At 34.7% G+C, this 20,053-nt stretch overlaps 3 protein-coding genes across 4 annotated transcripts in view; 2 read left to right on the top strand and 1 right to left on the bottom strand.

Annotated features, from left to right (window-relative positions):
* The first annotated feature begins 497 nt into the window (after positions 1 to 497).
* Positions 498 to 6,745, top strand: Gr68 (gustatory receptor 68). Its single transcript, XM_073092661.1, has 4 exons — positions 498 to 1,493; positions 1,602 to 1,670; positions 5,445 to 5,534; positions 6,571 to 6,745. The coding sequence occupies exons 1-4, from the start codon at positions 498 to 500 to the stop codon at positions 6,628 to 6,630; spliced, it is 1,215 nt and encodes a 404-aa protein (XP_072948762.1). The 3' UTR covers positions 6,631 to 6,745.
* A 2,003-nt stretch (positions 6,746 to 8,748) lies between these two features.
* Loqs (loquacious) lies at positions 8,749 to 13,624 on the top strand. Of its 2 annotated transcripts, none has more exons than XM_073092985.1 (8): positions 8,749 to 8,945; positions 10,037 to 10,231; positions 10,696 to 10,849; positions 11,056 to 11,173; positions 11,644 to 11,777; positions 11,932 to 12,092; positions 12,461 to 12,595; positions 12,757 to 13,623. In XM_073092985.1, exons 1-8 carry the CDS (start codon positions 8,943 to 8,945, stop codon positions 13,003 to 13,005), a joined length of 1,149 nt encoding a protein of 382 aa, XP_072949086.1. In that variant the 5' UTR covers positions 8,749 to 8,942; the 3' UTR covers positions 13,006 to 13,623. The 2 variants fall into 2 exon arrangements, with proteins under 2 accessions (XP_072949086.1, XP_072949087.1); XM_073092986.1 differs by lacking the exon at positions 8,749 to 8,945 and adding an exon at positions 9,178 to 9,374 and having other exon boundaries at positions 12,757 to 13,624.
* A 3,179-nt stretch (positions 13,625 to 16,803) lies between these two features.
* Positions 16,804 to 20,053, bottom strand: part of LOC140757124 (probable ATP-dependent DNA helicase HFM1) — a 37,111-nt gene continuing 33,861 nt past the window's right edge. Inside the window, exons 15-18 of the mRNA XM_073092660.1 lie at positions 19,274 to 19,509; positions 19,014 to 19,120; positions 16,895 to 18,931; positions 16,804 to 16,820 (exon numbers count right to left, since the gene is read on the bottom strand). Coding sequence (XP_072948761.1) covers positions 16,804 to 16,820; positions 16,895 to 18,931; positions 19,014 to 19,120; positions 19,274 to 19,509 — 2,397 coding nt within the window. The remainder of the gene's footprint in view (positions 16,821 to 16,894; positions 18,932 to 19,013; positions 19,121 to 19,273; positions 19,510 to 20,053) is intronic.

Raw genomic sequence — 20,053 nt, 5'->3', positions numbered from 1 at the left:
ATTTATTTTGACACTAAAGACATTTTATTATCCATGGTAATTCTTTTTCATCGTCGACCTTTTATCGTAAGTTTTCTTTATTATTTAAAAAAACATGAGATGGTTCACTTTTGCTTATGGTACTCGTAAGTGTTACAAAATGGTCCTGGGGAGTGATGATATGGCTAATAGATAACTTTTAATGTGTTTATAATATGATATTGTAACTTAACGGCAGTGTCGTATAAAAACATAGATATGCCTTACATGGGACATGTTATTCGATGTAACTTTACAGAAAACATCGAAATCAACCGAAATGAAGCCTTCAATAGGTATTTAATTGGCATTGTACATAGATATTAGCCGTAACTATCACAAAATCTATGAATAATAAATTCACTATCGATGTTATCGGTTCGTAAAATGTTAGCAATATAGTAATGTGTTGCTGCATTCTGATATTGAAGTCTTTGCTACCATTGATTTTGTATCTTTTCCGCTGTACTGGAGTTAACATGTCTCGATTCAAAAAACAAGTTCCGAACTCAGTTCAAAATGAATCGCTACATTTTCAAAATATTATTAAGCCACTGTACATTGTGATGTCGTTACTAGGTTTATTTCCGTATAGTGTTAATTTTGTTAAGAACAAACATGGCTTTGATATAATTCCTAGGTCGATCTACGCGAATTCTCTTTGCGGAGTCACAGTCTGCTTGTTAATTTTTGCCTTCTTGGCTTTACATATTCAGGAGGTGTTATTGTCTAGCGAAAGCATTAATTTGACCGAAGCTTTAATGACTCAAATAAACTATGTTCTAGAACTTCTCACGTTAATAACATTTAGTGTCGTAGCATATGTTTGTGCCTTTCTTAATCGTACCAAGTACGTTAAAATGCTTAACCAGATCACCTCTTCATGGTATGATTTACCAGCTAATAATAATAGTGCGAATCTTCTTAAGAATCTACGTTTCCAAGTGAACGTGGTTTGTATGGGAAGCTTGTTGGTTATAGTAATATTACAGGTTTCCGTGAATTATACTCGTGATAATAGCTTTTGGAAGATGATTCTAGTTACTTTCACATTTAATTTGCCCCAAATGGTACAATTTGTTACCCTCGCGTTCTTTTATATTTTGGTAATGATGGTAGTTGCTTTGATGACGAATATTAGGTGGCATTGTCAACTACTGAAGAATACGAACACTCTTGATGGCTTTATACAAGTACAAAATAGACCATCCTTAACACTGAGACAAATGGAGCTTCTGTATATAAAAGTTTTCGAGATTAAAACGAACATTAATGAAGCTTTTCAGGGGCCTATTTTGATAACAACATTACAATGTTTTCATTCGATGGTGAGCGAATCACACATTATATATCACGGACTTGTTGTTCATAAATCGATCACAACACATGAAATTATGAATTGTTCCATTTGGATTATGTATCAAATTTGGAAAATTTATTGCATTGCGTACTCTGGGCACCTTCTTAAATTACAGGTAAGTAAAAATTCTTACGTACCTACAAAAAAATTAACATATGATAAATCGTAGGTGATTTAATAAATGTAATAATTTTAATAAATGCATACATAACTATGTTTTCAGGCTTTGAAACTTGGTCAAATTTTACACAACATTCCGACTGAAAAACATGATTCTAGATGGCTTATGGAGGTACGTACTTAACAATAGTGGTTCTTTCTTTTTCGTCGTTTCTTCATTTCTGAAGGTCGTGCTCGTTTTGGTAAGCCTCTGTGGACGATCTGACGAGCTGCTTCCATGCTACCCTGTCTTCCGCTTGTCTGAGAGCCGTTGTAACTGGAAGTCTCATTATTTCTTTTATGGAGTCCGATCATCGGCTAGGTGATCGGCCTCTAGGTCTTCTTCCATCTACCTTGCCCACCACAACCAGCTTTTCAAGGTTGTCTTGCTGTCTTCGTGCTATGTGGCCAAAGTAGGTCAGAATGCGTTGGTAGCATAGCGTGGATAACCTGGTTTTAATTTTAAGCTGTTGGAGAATCGACTTGTTGGTTCTTTTAGCCGTCCACGGTATTCGTAACATTCTCCTCCAGCACCATATTTCGAAGGCATCGATCTTCCTTCTGTCTATAGCTCGGATCGTCCAGGACTCAGATGCGTATAAGAACACCGAGAAGACCAAAGTCCGTACAATTCTCATTTTGGTGGCATTGGACACATTTCTGATCCTCCAGATCTTTGTGAGCTTACCCATTGCATCTTTGGTCATTTGAGTTCGTCGGCGTATCTCCTTCATGCTGATCATGGATCCAAGGTAGACAAACTCCTTTACCGTTTGCAGGTTTGATAAAAGGCCAGTCTGTGAAAGCTGCCCAGCTCTATCGACGAACATGACTTTGGTCTTTGCCCTGTTAATCGACAGCCCCACCAGCTTGCTCTCGATCTCCACTCTCCGAAACAAATCGGCCATCTCATCCTCTGATGCCGCAAATAGTGTGGTGTCATCTGCATATCTCAGGTTGCTGATCTTTTTGCCACCAATTGAGATGCCTCCATCCCAGCCATCCAATGCTCTTCTCATGATGTACTCTCCGTAAATGTTAAAAAGGAGAGGAGTTAGAATACATCCCTGGCGCACTCCTTTTTCTGATTTCAGGGGTCCCGAGATCACGTCATTAATCCTGATCATCGATTCACCATCTTCGTACAGGCTTGCGATCAATGCTGTCAGATGTGTGGAACTCCCATTTCCTGCAGGATGCACCATAGGCAGTCCCATCGTACACAGTCAAAAGCGTTCGTGTAATCAATGAAACGGATAAGCATCGGCACGTTGAACTCTCGACTCTTCTCTATCATCTCGCACATTCACTATTCGCTCTCTTGTGCCGCGGCCTTTGACAAAGCCAGCTTGTTCACATGGTATTTGCCATTGCAGATAAGATTGCAGTCGCCCATTGATTACATGAAGCATTACCTTGCTGGCGTGAGATATGAGAGCCACTGTTCGGTAATTTGCGCACGATTTTGTAGATCCCTTCTTATATATCGGAACTAATACGGACTGTTTCCAATCCGTTGGCCATTTGCCCATCCGCCACACTTGGTTACACAAATCTAGCAGAAGTTTCTCACCTATATCACCGAGGCATTTTAGCTCTTCAGCGAATATTGCGTCGACGCCGGCTGATTTGTTGTTCCTAAGTTTCCTTAAAGAATTTTGTACCTCTGATTTCAATATATCAGGTTCCAAGTGATTCTGCTCGATCGATATATTTGTGCGTTCCCAGCTCCTGTTGTCAGCGTATAAACCTTCGCAGTAAGATCTCCACCTCTCAGTAACCAGATCTATCTCCGATATAAGGTTCCCATCTGCGTCATCAATGGTCCAGGTTTTTGGCCTTACGTCCCGGATGATATTTTTCACTTTTAAAAACAAATCCCTTGTGTGCAGGTGTTGTGCGTGATTCTCAATATCCTGACAGATGGAGTTCAGGTATTGATTATAGTCTCTTCGACACAAGCGTTGTATTCAAGCTGAAAGCAGTTTGTAATCTTCGTGTACGGCGTCAGTTTTGCCTGCAAGTAGTGCCTTTCTTTCTTTTATGGCCTTCCATGTTTCTTCTGTGATCCATGCGTTCCTCGGTGTGTCCGAGTTTACAGTCCGTATTTCGTTTCGTGCTGAGAGAATTAGGTCTTTGACTGCTGTCCAGTTCGTGTCTATGTTATCGTTAAGATTCAGAGAAATCTCAGCTGTCTTTCTCTCAACGCACTCTCTAAAAGCAGGCAGGTCTCTTGTGTTCGGCCTTCTCTGAGGCCTTATCATTGTTCTGTGACACCGTTTCAGTTTTACAATCATTTCTGCCATCAAGAGTTTGTGGTCACTTCCGCAATCAGCTCCCGGGTATGTTTTGGTGTTACGAATACAGGATCTCCATCGCTTATCAATTGCAATGTAGTCGATTTGGTTTCTACATCGGTCACCGGGCATTACCCAAGTATATAGCCTCCTTGGGTGGTTTTCGAAGCATGTATTCATGATCGTGAGGGAGTTCTCAGTGCAGAATTGAAGCCACATCTCGCCTCTGTCATTTCTTTCTCCTAAACCAAATTTTCGCACTACATCTCTTAAGTGGTCATCGAAAGTTGTAGACCCAACCTTAGCATTTAAGTCACCCATCAGCACCGTTATTTCTCTCTTAGGAAAGCTTTTAAGTGTATCTTCGAGGTTTTGGTAGAACACTTCAATTTCATTTTCTGGCGATGCGGCTGTTGGTGCATATACTACTATTAGGTTCATGCGACATGGCTTCGTGTTTATTTTCATCGTAATGATGCGGTCGCTCACGGGGTTGTATCCCAAAATAGACTTGTTGATACGGGATGATAAAGACAGAGCCACTCCGTTTCTGCTTTCTTTTTCTGGGCCGGAGAAATAGAGTGTGTGACCGAACGGTGTGCTATGGAATCCCGATCTTCTCATGTGGGTTTCTGTGAGACCTAGTATATCAACATTATGCTCCATTTTTTTCTATGATTTCCAACTTGCCCGGTTGGATCATTCCTCTCACGTTCCATGTCCCCAATTTAATTTTCTTGCGCAGTTGTGGCTGCGTTACATGATGTGAGGTGTTCGCGCCAACAATAGTGGTACTATTTTTTAATTAATAAGTAATTAACAAAATCGGAAATTCATTATACGAGTACATTAGAACTAAATCCAATTAATAATCCGCACACTTCTACCTGATACATAAAATATGTACCTACCCTATTCAATCTCTATCCACAGCATATGAAGGATTTTTATGCAATCCACCTGGTGGTAAGAGGCCACTACCGCCTATGTATCTGTAATCAACCCAAGATGGAGACTTATACCTTACTAGTTTTTGCCCGCGGCTTCGCCCGCGTTTAAAAGAAAATAATATAACATACTAACATACATAAAACTGAAAATTCGTAACTTCAACTTTGCTAATGATCATTAGTTGATCAAATACATAGTTTACGATTCAATCCTTATTAATATCGATTAAAATAATCGATGTTTTGGGTCCAAAAGATCGATTCTCCGATTAATCGATCTTAGATCGCCATCCCTAGTTCCCGTGGGATTTCCGGGATAAAAACTATCCTATGTCCTTTCTCGGGTCTCAGACTATCTTTGTACAAAATTTCATTAAAGTCGGTTCAGTGGTTTCGGCGTGAAGAACAGACAACCAAACAGACAGACAGACAGAGTTACTTTCGGATTTATAATATTAGTAAGGATATCCATCAATTCAAATTGTCTGCCAAAGATCGAAGTTTGCTATCTCTGGTAGCCAGTAATTGTCAAAGTTTTTCTATAATCTATAAATCTATGTATTTATGAAACAATCAAAAGTTTTCTGTTTCTTTGCATTCTTAGCATAAATAAAAATATATTTGTAATTTTGTATACATGTTCTTGCTTTATATTTTCAGATTCAGCATTTTTCAACACTAATGTACTATCAGGACATCGAGCTTACTGTTTACGATTATTTTCCACTAAATGCCACACTAATATACAATGTAAGTTTTTAATTTACAAATTTTAATTAAGACAGGTACGTTATACTTTTTTTGTAAGTTTAAAGTAGCAATGGAGTATGCAGTCCACTTGATGGTAGGTAAGTGGTCACTGTCGCCTATAGATATCTATAACAATCTGAATACAGACCAGGGGTTCTTCATTCGATAAGAGTATTCTAGCCTCCCGTGATAAAAAGATGGTCGCCTCATAAATGTACATATAAGTGAGTAGATATGCACCCTTCCATCAAGACAAAGCAAGTCAGACGGTCAATTATTATTCACCCGTTTCAATTTTTGATAGTTTGGCAAGCGTGCGGACCTCGGGAGCGGACGCGGCAATAGACATATTTTTACCACGCTTTTATTAGCTTGGGTTGTATGTATGTATGTATGTATGTATGTATGTATGTATGTATGTAACGGAATCTTTGAACTCGATTTTTACCCACTTTGACCAGTCCAATTAATTTAAAATTTTGAACAATTATCAAGAACCGATGACAATACACGATTTTAATAATTTTAACCCCTTTCTCCTCATCAGGATCGTCAGGAATCAGGATTAACGATTTTCCTTGTGCGATTTTAGCGTGGTTTTTAGTTTTTAAACTATGTATAATTATTTCGTAATGTCTTATAACTACGATTTTATCGCTGGTCGTAAACTTTTTAAATATCAAATACCATGATATTCAATCTTTTATATATCAAGTAGGTATATAAAATGTCAAAAGATGGACAAAAAATACCTCCTGAAGGAATCTATAAGTCTGAGGCTGGGGCGCAGTTTCATATAATTTATTAGGGAATTAATTAATTAAAGCAAAAAGTCTCACAAATAAGGAAAACTAAAGACACTCTACAAATGAAAAAAAGTGAAATCTTTTTTGTAATTGGCAATTGTTTTAATAAAAAAATTCGCGCATTAAGTTTTCCAGTTACCTACATTTTTAATTAAAACAAGTAAAATTATTACCTACCTATTTTAATTAATTCAATTGAATTTTCGTTAATTTCTTATATCATTTTTCAGACGATGGCTTCTGCAACCATGTATTTAATTATTCTGGTGCAATTCGACATGCGAGATTAGTAGATCATTATTACTCGTACTTACGATTGGTTGAAGTCCTTAGTCGTTAGGTAGTATTTACGTGCACATATTTTGATTTCAATATACTTAATATTATTGAAGTACCTTAAGATGTAGTAGTACCTTTTACACGAGGCAGAAACTACTACCTACTTAAAATTGTCATACTATTTTTACTATTATTCTATAATTATCTTAAAAATGCATACACATTTGTAATTGTCGCGGAAGTTTATGATAAATAAAATTACTTAAGACATTGTGTTGTTATTTTTACATATCTAAAAAAATTAAACTAGTATAATTGCCGTTCTTACTACTGAGAAATCCTCATTGATCCCCTTCTGATCGGGAGAACAGAAAAGGTATATCGGACTTTTACCGACTATAACTTCGCGGCATTCCTCTGAACGTTCAGTGCCGGGTCACGAGCTGTGCTCATGTTAACGCCAGCCACGTCCCGAGAGGGGCTCCTCTCGGTGGAGCTTTTTTTCATTTATTATGTAGAAGTTGCAGACGAACATATATTCCACCTGATGTTAAGTAGCCACTGCCGCCCATAGACATCTGCAATCAACCCCAGACAAGACCAGAATCCCACCTGAGGTCTACTACAGATGCTCTGCTACCCCTGAGGACCAAGTTGGAATACCTCGAAAGAGTATGTCTCCCTTGCCACACCCTTCAGACCAGAACACAATAGCACTTAACACTGCTGTTTATAGACTGGAAATGGTATAAGACGAGCGTGCAGAACACACACGCGATATTTCGAGCCCTGGACACTGGTGTTGGATTCCCTCGAATCTGTGGGCTCATGGGACGGGGAAAGGAGGGTTTTCAGTGAAAGGGAAGATACATCGTCCTCCCTGGTTCTCCCCGCCACCTCCTTCGCACCACACACCTCACCACCGCTGCAGTACGACGAGAGCCAGAGCTCGGCATTATTTGATCTATATCTAGGACCTATATCTACCTATAGACATAATAATGGTTACAAAACATTATCAATAATCAGCATCCTAAACTCTTTTATAAAGCAGACGTCCTACCATACAAAAAAGGTTTTTTAAATATTGTCAACAGCGCCACCTCAAATCCAAAATGTATCGTATCTTTCAATCTGAAAGTAACTATAAATATGTACAACCATTTCAGATATATTTCTGATAATTATAGATACCTACTTACACTAAGATTTAAAAATTAATTGCTATTTTCCCACAGTCACCTTAACATATTTTATACAGGATGAATTTTTCAAATAGGCCTTTAGGGGCCAAATCCGAAACTATAAGGATTAGCGAAAAATGCTGAAAGGAGTTACGAGGCCGATTTTGATAAAAACTAAAACTGCGTCATTAGTTTTTTAACCGACTTCAAAAAGGAGGTGGTTATTAAAATATCTGTTTCCCTAACCGGGATTCGAACGAACCCTTGTACGAAGTAAGCACATAATTGGAACAATTACATACATGTGTACTAAAATGCTAAATTCAGAAAACAGGATGCGCGCGATCATACGCCTGGCGCAACCCGTACTCAGCTGTACTGAGGTACCCCACGACCACTCTCCTCTATTTGATTGTGTCCGGAAAAAGTGCGTGCTTACAAGGCGCCTGCTACTTACGCACACATTCAAACCGGCGGAGGCCGATTTGTATGAAGCTGTGCTACTACTCTTTTTTTACTATGGTATAACTTATCTAGTTTATTTCATGAAATATCATTGCTTTACTTAAATTACTCTAAAGTGGGTCACTGAGTAAAATTGATTTCAATAAGTATTAAAGGTAATCCTATTGAAAAATAAAAACTTTTATACAGGAAGTAACCACTTTGCGTGGTGAAAGTTATTGGCCAAAATACGCACCTGCTCTTGGAATACCTGAAAGTCCTGAAACGTCAATCGGCGACATTCATAAGTATGTGTATTCTAGCCTCCATGGATGTAAAAAAAAAGAAAACATAATTAAATCGATTATTTAAATCATTCGAACTCAGGTATAATCGACACTTTGACGTATAGAGCTTTTTTTGATGTGACACATAAACATAAATTGCGAACGCACGTCACTATCATTACTTGTCAATCAATTCATTCAATTCATTCGTTTCATTCTCATTCACTCTATTACCAACCAACCGGGCAGATTATAGTTCGTTCGCCGCTGAGAATTTTATTTCACGAAAATAAAATTAAACGGAGAAAATCGTGTATTTATAGTAAAAGCCGTGTTTGGAAATATTAGGAGTACGGTGTACATCATACGTTCAATATTAACTCCAACATTCTATTACGGGGCGTAAAGATGGTAAGTTATTATTCTACATACTTTCTCATATTAAATTAACGAATCTAATTAATACCGACGCTGTATATGTTAGAAATGTAACTTGTATTTCTTAAAGAGTTTTTGTTGGCGTTTTTCTGGAATACTTTTTATAAAATATGCGTATTCTATGATGTACCGGCATGCGTTTGCTGAAGCCATTTTGAGATAATGTAATGGCCGGGCCGCCATGTCATATCACAATATCACAAATCACATGTTAAGTTTTGTGGAACATCAGTGTTCAATAAGAAATGTATGCTTGTAAAACTAAGATATTATATTTAACGAAGTCAGTGTCTGTAATTAATTTATTTTAAATGTAATATTTGCATATAATTTTCCTGAGATTATCGTCGATTGATCTAAGTTTTCTAATTTCGAAATTACGGTTACTATAATAGGTCGGAGGTAAGTTAATTATAGAATAGGAGTAGGCGATGGTCAATGTAAAATTTCTAAATGAAATTCAAACAATACTTGTAACTGTTTTATTTATAATAACCTCCATTTGTATAGATTCCATTTTTTTTATCAGCTGGAATATTATCAGTACGTAATAAAATAAATAGTTAGTACAATTTTATGAATAAAAATATCGATTCTTTACATTCTTAAAATTGATCTTTGAACAGTAAGTTCTTTGCAAACTATTAATTTAATTAACAATATGTGATGCAAATAAACAGTATAATGATATTTACAGTTCTATAAGCAATGGTTACAAGACAACCAGCTGTTGTCCCCAATAGCCAATTATTTTTAAACATATCTGATAAACAATTCTTACTACATAGTTATTTTATTATAATAACACAATTTGGTATGTGTTATCGATTAGTAGTGCAATTTTATTATTAATTGTTTTTTATTATGTAAAATGTCCAGTGTTAAACAAAGGAAAGTATGGAGTATATTATGTTTATTTAAAATCAGGTATATGTCAGAGTGGTTGATTTAAACTCCAGTAATGCTGTTATTTGCAGGAACTAGTTTAAAAGTTTACAATTGAATCACTTGTTTATATGCATCATTGCAAAATATTTTAATATATATTATGTGATGCTGTACAGATGGATGGGGGAGTAGTCCATCCACACCCAGGTGTTGTACACCCTGGGGTCCCTGGCGTGGTGCATGGCATGCCGGTCCACACAACTGGCCCTGATGGGGAGCATGCGCCCCATGGCCCAAGACGTCGCTATCAAAGCCGCCCTAAGCCACCGAACAATCTGGAGCGCTTGCCCCTCGATGAAGCTGCTAAGAGGGTAACTAAACAATACTTACATATATCATATCAACCATATTTTATTTGGTGGGTTAGTCATTTATAACATTTTTACATTCAACATGTCATTATTATTTATTTAATTTGAACACCAGATATAAATCTACGGATTCAGGTGTAGTTTTAAAGTTAATAAAAAAGTACTAGAACAAACTTTAGTCACAATAATAATGTTATGTTGGATTTACCACTATATATATTTTGTGAACTAGGTTGTGGCTAGTTGAGTAATTACTAATTATGATGAGACAAAACATTTCCCTTTGTCATATTTATTACCTACAGTCCATCATTATTATGTACCTCAGTTAACTTGTTGGCCTCATTAATTTTTTTTTTACTTAATGACTATACACATACATGACATACATGATTAAAATTTTATTAAATGCAGTAATATTTTACTTCAGATAATTTTGATGTTAAATGTGATTTAATTTGCAGGAAATGGAGTCACTGCCAACTAAGACCCCAGTGTCTGTATTGCAAGAGTTATTGGCTCGTAGAGGCACTGTGCCTAAATATGAACTCGTGCAGATTGAAGGAATGATACATGAGCCTACATTCCGTTACCGAGTTACTGTTGCTGATTTAGTTGGTAAGTTACAGTTTCAATTCTTGTTAGAATATAAATGTCTCATTAGAATTCCAGGAGGAAAATAAAAAAAATGGCTTTTTTAATATTGCTGACTTAATTAAAGTTGCAAGGCACATTTTGTTTTCAATGTTTAATGACAGTTATTTAATTGAGAAATTTTATTTTCTTGGAAACTTTAATCATTGTTTTTTTTGTTTCTTTTACAGCTATGGGCACTGGTCGGTCCAAAAAAGAAGCAAAGCATTCTGCCGCTAAAGCCTTGCTTGATAAGCTGACTGGTGCAGCACCAGCTGACCAAGCAACTAATGGAAATGTTCCCGAAACGTTAGTATACTTTGTTTCTCAAGTATTACTGTACGCAGGAGTGGATATTATGTGTATGAAAGATAGAACATTATAGGTGTTAATGTGTTTACAACTACAAAAGGATTCTTTCCTAGATTACTATTTATGTAAATGTTGATTGTGGATGGGTTAGTGGATCTCGTGTTATCAAAACTGTTTTTATTTTACGAAAATCTATTGATACTAGGTTTTTCTTCTTCTCAATAAATGAAATGATTACCAAACAAAAAATATTGGAACAATATGTATTCTACAAGTATAGTCCGCACCAAACTGCTAGTCCGCCCTGATGTTGTTGCAAGCAAGTGTAGTCATACATGCTATGGCGACGCGACTCATTTCTACATTCAGAGCGGACTAGCAGTTTGGAGCGGACTATACCTTGGTAAAAAAAACAAGTGTTCATCAAGTGTCATCTCTATGTTAATGTATTCATACACTTATTTCAGTGGCGGGGCAATTGTTACATCGTTTGAAGATAAATTAATGGGTAATCCGGTTGGATGGCTGCAAGAGCTTTGCATGTCGCGATTTTGGCCACCACCTTCGTACCATGCTGAGAATGATGATAATGTTAACAGACGTAAGCACATGTTTATATACTTTTTATATATTGCAGTTCTTATTTGTGTTGTTGCTTTATTGTTTTCTTGATCAATTTTATTAAGTTCAAGATATAATGTAATTATTTATTGTATTCTATGTACAATAGTGTCATCTGTATTATTTCGTTTCAGGTTTGCCTCATGAGCGTCAATTTACCATTGTGTGTACTCTGCTTAAACGCCGAGAGGTGGGCACTGGCAAGTCCAAGAAATTGGCTAAACGTCAAGCTGCTTACAAGATGTGGCAAGCTCTGCAAGATAACCCCCCAGAATCCTTCCAGCCAGAGGAAGAGGTACTGTAGTCACACAAAATATAACCTATAAAATAAAAATTGTGTATATATAAAAAAAAAAAATAACTATTTTGAGTACCCATAATGTCATACCACATTCACAATTCCCATCATTGTTCCATAACTTAAGTTGCTCAATTTGTTTGCTTTCTATTATTATGTGACTAAAGAAAATGTTTAAAAAAATTGACTAATGTACACACATCGCAACATTTTTTCGCTAGCCATGAAAAGTGGCACTTCTGAAAAAGAAAAAGGTTGCTACTTGGCCAGGTATTTTACTATCTTTCGGTCGGCTCCTGCCAGCTTGAACGGACAGAAGAATTACTAACAAGGAAAATAAACTAATTATGCGTGTTGTGTTCTAGGGCGGAGTAGCGGCCCGTTATGCCGACTTGAAAGATAGTAAAATCTCCACACTCACTACCAGCCACAGCCACAAGGTGTCGCAGTTTCACAAACATCTCAAACAATCTGTCGGCCCTAACCTGGCCAAGTTGCAGGTATGCAAAAATTTTGATTATTATGCATGAAACTGTTCATTACATTGTGTTAAAAAAAATAATTACATGATATAAGATTGGATTCATGTGTAGTTAGATTTCATGTACATACTCGTTTTATTGTATCTGCTTTTAAATAAATCATTTGGCTTTTATTACAGGTGACTCCTCTGAACAACAAGGATTTCAATTTTGTGCAATTTCTTCAGGAAATTGCTTCTGAGCAGTCCTTTGAAGTGACCTATGTAGACATTGAAGAGAAGTCTATGACTGGCCGCTGCCAATGCCTGGTTCAGCTCTCCACTCTGCCGGTTGCTGTCTGCTATGGATCAGGGCTAACCAGCAAGGATGCTCAGTCTTCTGCTGCCCAAAATGCTCTTGAATATCTCAAAATTATGACCAAGAAGTGAGTAGGACCTTCATCTTGCGACATCAGTTATTCACGCCTGGTACTACACTATGTGAAGTGAATAATTATTTGCAATGTATTTGGCCACTATCACATTATAAAACATGTTCTTGTGAAATCATATTCTTTGGAGTAGAATGTGACATATGGGCCAGTAGTTGATGTCGCTAGATTGTGAGTCCACACTTATCTTTATCACCACTTCCTGTTTGAATATGGCAATAAAGCCAATGTGCGGTCAGCACTTCGGGCTATGCTGTATAACTGGCATATTTGCAGTATATTTATTTGTGATTTTATCCAATTGTCTTAATATTTTACATCAAGTTTTTGTTACACCTATGAATTGATTTATCTTAATGAGTTATAATAATTTCTGATGGATGATAGGTGAATAATGGGAGATTTAAAATTACTTACCATCTGAATCATGTAAAATATTATATGTAATGTAAGATATGTAATAATATATAAATGTTTACTTAAGTGATCTAACTATTTGTTGATAAATAGTATGTTTCACAATTACAGGGCTATATTATATTAACTTTAAAATATTATCAATGTACTAGTTATACCACATTTTATGACGTATAATCTGAAATTTAAGTTAAAGATATGATAAACAATCAACTGATGATTGTTTTAAAACAAAGCATAAAAATCAATCTCTTATGTGATTCAGATGTTTTACACCATTTCTAATCTCATTCTTAATAATTAAATATTTAATGGTGTACATAATAGTAGCACGCCTTGCTATAAGGCATGTAAAATAAATTTTATCTTACTGTTAAGGATGTGTCCAAGAAATACTTATATTACTGCTAATGTGCGAGAGTAAATAGCATAGCCCGTTAAATTAAGGAAACAAAGTATGGAGTGGTCTCATAAAATACAAGCTATACTTTGCATAGAATTAGTGTAATTTTCCCAGCGTGGAAATTACTCAATAAATAAAAAAGTAAAAAAAATAATAAAAAATAAATAAAAAAACTTAAAAAAAAGTGTGGACTATAAATTTCCAGTTTAATATTCAGCATTATTTAGGCATGTTTTTGCATTCATAATCAAATTATTGTCTACTTATTGAAAAAAATATTAGCTTTTAATGTATATTATAATCAAAGAATAGCCACTTTTTGGTACTTTAGTTAAACAGCCCTTCTTTAATTAAGTTTCCTTTAGTATGGTGTGTTAAGCGTTTTTTAACATGCTGAGCATTAAACGGAAAAATATTCTCAGCTGGTATTGTCTTGTTGACGAACTGCCCGACCTTTGCTTTGTAAAGAACTCCCATATTGCAGTTGAACTTACAAAGTGCAAGGGTTGGAACTTGCAGGTGACTTGTAGCACATTTGTGAAAAGGCAGGATTGCTGTATGACTTTATTTCTATTTTACCAGTGATTGTATGGTTTTCTTTTGAATACATGATAGAAAACTTTGCAGGGAAGCTGAGAACTATGTGTTAGAGTGAATATGTCACTGGAATTAATGGTTGCGAAGTTAGGATCCCTTGCCTGTGAAAATGGGCATTATTTTAATGCAAAGTATAGAGGTTGTAACATTTTCTACCTGTACAGTATCGTCGTCTTGCTGTCGCCGGTGGTCGACAATGACGAGGATCCTGCACGCACCCAGTTTCTTTTAAATTGAATGGTGTGAGTTCAACCTGCCCGCTATAACATCGCACTGTTCAAGTTAGAAAAGACTAATTGGAGTAAAGGAATGGAGTTCTGTTCAACCAAGACCAACTAAATAAAATTATAATGTCCGACCATCGAGACATCGAAGTTCACGTGTTATACTTTTATGTTTAGTCAGTCTTGGTTTTACTTATATTTAAATATGTAATAAGTAAGAATCATATAGCAATAGAATATTGTCACTTTCGAAAACGTTATAAAACTCACCCTTGCTATAACTAATACTATGTAAATCGTGAGAAATTAATTTACTTTATGCTATGAATTGTTTTTGCTCATAATTAACTTCAATAAAAATTGGTGTTGCTTCAAATGGTATTTTATTTTTCTAAATCACATTCTAATATCTATTTAATATTTAGTTAAAATATAACACATACAACATAAATACTAAATCTACAAAACTATGAAAATTTAATGTGCATCAACATAATGGTAGTAGAACATTTATGGATCGAATATTCGGCCACACACCTTTATGGTGGCGACACCACCTTTGCAACTATTATGTACCTAATGTTGTACTTTGAAGGGTGTAAAACAGAGTTGTTAATTTAAGACATTTGATTGAACTCTCAAGTCTCACCTTCAGTCAATTCCCTCAAATTCAATCATAAATAGACCTGAAGTGGGACTTTCATGATGTAGCCTTTCCAATGACGATGTAATTTTGGTTACACAGATTACAAGCTCATTTTTAACACGTTTTTTACTGTCGTTACATACAGATACACAATTTCCGAACTACGTACACTTGTGTAACGAAATAGATTTGTCAATTTGATATTAGAAATGTACTACGGATGTGAAAATGTACTATGGAACTCTCAGGAAGATAGAAAGTTTGTAGTTTTGTAGGCTACTTTTCGGGTCTAAAAATAATAAAATATTAACATGTTCACAGTGAATATTTACATATTAATTTGAAATTTAACCAATGTACTTTCAAGTTACACCTGCTCCTATTTTTTTAAATTTCATGACATTTAATTATTTTTCAATTGTAGATATTTTTTACGTTTGAATTTAAATTCACCTAACTTGGCATGTCTAGAACTTGGGTACAACGAGTTAACATTCGGAGAATTATTTCGCATCACTGTATAACATCTATTTAAGTCATAGTCTTGTATATCTTCACAAGACAAAGTCCATGTCTCTATTTCCTTAGAAGGTGTTAATTCCGTGCCTTGCGTCAATCGATCGAAAACATTTACTAAAGGGCCTTCGGTATCAGTTTGCTCCAATAGTGAATCACAAACCCAGTTCTCATTTTCATTATAGCAATATGTTTCAGAAGGAAAATTTGGCGATGAGGGCGTGTAGGCGCTGATCTCATTTTTTCTAGGCGAATTTATCAAAACGTCAGCAAATTCGGGTGGAGGAGGAATAAGTTCATCTGTGTCATCATTGGTATAATATTGAATTAAGGTTTTGGGGTCGAGCAAAACATTATTTAAATTACATGGTATCTCTTTTTGTTCTGATTGGATCGTTCCGTTATGTAGAGTGTTTAATATTTCAATATTCGAGTCAAAGTTTAAGTTTAACTTATCCAAAACTTCTGTATGTAGGGTTGGAGTTACAGGTAACTGACATTCCGAAATGTTAGAAACTTCTAAGGATCGTGAATCGTGATTTAGTTTATCAGCACGACTGACTTCATTCTGACCCTTTTCTGTTATTTCATTATTTATGTTGATATGTTTATCTCCTATTGACATTTTCAGCAATGGAAATTCCAAATTTGGTATATCACTAATTTTGTAGCGTCGCTTAGGTTTTTCTATAGGCGTTTTCATGACGGGATTCTTATTAATTTGTTGAACTTGTTCAAGTACGGGAGCTACCGGTGTATTTCTAGAAAAACAATAAAAATAGCTCTTACTACTTTTAATAAATCATAGCGATTAAAAGGGTTAAAACATAAATGATTAAAATATGGTTGTATAACCTATACCTTTTTAATATGATACTATATTTCTTTAAAATATCTGCAACATTATTACATTTCCCTGTCTCTGGTTGATTGGACTTTGATATTAATTTTTCATCTAGATTCTCTGTAACGTTTTTAAGTTCATTATCTTCTCTATATCCCATAACAGCCTGCGGGCGAAAGCCTATATTTGAATTATTATTAGATACAGGCTCTATAATTTCAATATTATTAACTTCACTACAATCCACGTTATTTGTAACTGCTTCATTAGGATGTTCACTATTTGTAAATAATATTTCGGGAACATCTAAACCTACATTCATATCATAGTTCTGTCTTCTTGATTGATAATATGTTGATTCTTGTATATTAGAGGAGTTTTGTAATGCTATTGATTTCTCGTCTGAAACCTTTTCAACATTTTTGATTTTAGCATCTTTAATACTTTCTAGTAGTAATGTAGACGGTTGGAAATCTATCGCCATATTGGAATTATAGTAAGTTTGGGACTTGTTTTGAATATCATTGTCTTTATTATTTATATTTGCTACTTCATTACTCATAGGGTTTTCATCAATAGTAGAAATTATTCTCGTAATATCGAAGTCTATTTTTACTTTTCTAATGACTTTAACTGTATGTTTGGTGCCATTTTTAGTGCAAACGTCTAATTTAGTAGCTTGATAAGAATATTTGTCTATATGGTTTGTATCTCCTTCATTAATTTTAAACCTTTCATGTTTAGGAACACTATTATCTAAATTATATTTAGGATTTAAGTGCTGTTTTTTATAAGTATAGATATCCGATGTATTTTTTCTTTGACATTCAACCATATTTATTTCAGTGCCGGTTGATACATCCGAATTTTCTTCTATGATATTTTGTGACACTGACGAATAAGAAGGCATTGGTGCAAATTTAGTTATTGCTTGCAAAGTTTTCGTTTTATTATTATCAAAATGATTTTCATTATTCTCTTTCTGATTTTCTTCTTTTAAATTTTGTCTGATAATACGTACATCGTTGACATTTCTCTTTTCTCCAATATTATCTTGAATATCTTGGATTTGTAGAGCAGCTTTTATATTTAAATTCATATCACCTAAAGATCTTACATTTTCATTTATATTATGTTCAAGTCTGGCGTTGTTATTAATTAAGCATGAAGTTAATGGCGATATTGTATTAAAATTCGTTTTGTCTTCTTTAGGGTTTAAATGAGTAGTCGTGTTATTGTGGCCTGCGTCATTTACCATAACGTATTCATTTATTACTTCATAATTCGTAGTAGCCGAACCCTCATTATTTCTTGTCAACATAGGTGGATCTTCCTCGGGAGTATCATCAAATGTATTATTATCAAATATATTTTTACTATCGGCGTTGCAACAGACTGGAGAATCACCATGCGCTTTTGGGCTTAAACTGTTATCAAACTCTTTCTTGTTTTCTGTTTCTAATATTATATTTATATCTTCATCCCTAGGTTTAGTAAATTTGGTATGTTGTAAGTATTTTTCAATTTGCAATTTAACAGTATTTGCAAATCCACCATCGTCACCGGTAGCAATATCATCATTTTCCTCATTCGTATAATTATTTTTATCTATTACATCGATAAAGTTATAGTTGGATTTAACTTGCTTTTTATGTAACTTCCTCGTTTCATTTGTTTTCGTGTAATTTGAGGTATCATTTTTGTTTTCATTTGTAACAAGTGTTGGTTGTTCTGTAGTTTCTAACACGTTTTGTTGTGCAACTGTCCTACCAATTTCATTTTCAATTTCGTATAAGATGTTGTTTACTTGATTGTCGTCTTCTAACTGCTCAAATAAATCATCATTACTGTCAATAATGGCAAAATTATTTGCATAATTCGGTTCAATTATTGTTTCTCGTATATCATCTGATACAAAGTTTGTGTTAATATTCACATTCGATTCCGGTGGCTTTAAATTGTGCAATATCTTATTAGACATTTCTGTAGTTTTATTGAAATTTCCTCTTAATTCTTTGCTGGCTTTGCCAAAAGATTCTTTAAGGCAATTAAACTTTTTAATTAGATTATTATCTCGTTTTATCTTTTCTTTAGAACACGTGACATCTATGATATTATTTACTTTCCTTTTACGGTCCGCTGGTATTTGTTCTATTTCAAAACTTGTTTTAGATACTGTTTTAGTACTATTATCATGTACGTTCTTACTGCCTTCAGAGCCCTTGAACATAGGTGCAACGTCCATAAACAAATACTCATTTTGCACATCGATACCAACTGCAACGAATAATATATTTATTAATGAAAATATACGTAATATCAATATTGAATTATAAAATATGGTAGGCACAATACATACCAAAATTAGAGCTAATGCAATAAGCTGTAATTTTGTGTTCAAAGTTGTGCTTTCTGGTAACTTCACAAGTAATGCAACCATCATATACCCTAATTAAATCGGTGTCCCTGAAAATAAGAAATATTTGAAATTTAAAGGAGTTTGTAGGACTTTTACTGTGTAAGGATATTTTTTGATACATTTCTAATTATGTTTTAATAAGCTAAAAGGTTACATTTTCTTGTATAAAATAAAATACAATCATTTAGTAAATCACTTACTTGAATGAATTTAGATATAAAAGGTAGTTTTCAGAATCTCCGATGATTATATAGCTTTTATGATTAGCCCCCGCAGTGAGATTATCCATGTTTTCTGATAAGTAAGACTGATTAAGTAGTATCAGTTGTATTCGAGCTCTGTCTCTGTCTATAGGAGTTATAGTAATTTGATACTTTGGAAGCAAACTTATTTGTTTCCTTATAACATTACCAGCCGGTGGGCCCTTGTTCATTATCTAAGCAAAAATATTATTATTCGAATTGTGCAAAAAACGAATATCGACGTAAAATGTTACTAGCCAATAAACGGTGGTAAATTTAAAGGGCATTTATATTAACAAGATGCTTTCAAAGTCGTGATTGATGATATTTTAATATGCATTTAATGGTAGAGCGGCGTCTTGACCTTGTGATACGAAATACGGAAATAGGGTTTATTTAAATAGAAATGGAAAAAATGTTACAATAAAAACAAATGCTCTTATATATAAACATAATTATGCATGTAAAGTAAATTAAAATTAAAGTTCATTTTTAGAACATTAGACATCAACGCGCGAGTAATTTTTCCTTTAGCAAATATTAACCGTAGTACCTAAATGTTAACTATTGGGCCTGATTATTTTTGAGAGAGGTAGAATTTTGAGATGAGGTTCTTGCCTACTTATGAGGATAATATATCTTAAGTTATTCGCAAAAAAAAAAATCTTATTAAATTCCCCAATGGAAAAGTCGATATTCATTACACATAAACAAATAAAACCAGAAATATACGTCCGA

Source organism: Epargyreus clarus, unplaced genomic scaffold (genome assembly GCF_041222505.1).
Source record: "Epargyreus clarus isolate Ecla_fem2 unplaced genomic scaffold, WU_Ecla_fem_2.2 ptg000004l, whole genome shotgun sequence".
Taxonomy (NCBI): domain Eukaryota; kingdom Metazoa; phylum Arthropoda; class Insecta; order Lepidoptera; family Hesperiidae; genus Epargyreus; species Epargyreus clarus.
Note: the sequence above shows the minus strand (reverse complement) of the source record. Positions and strands in the feature narration are given on the sequence as shown.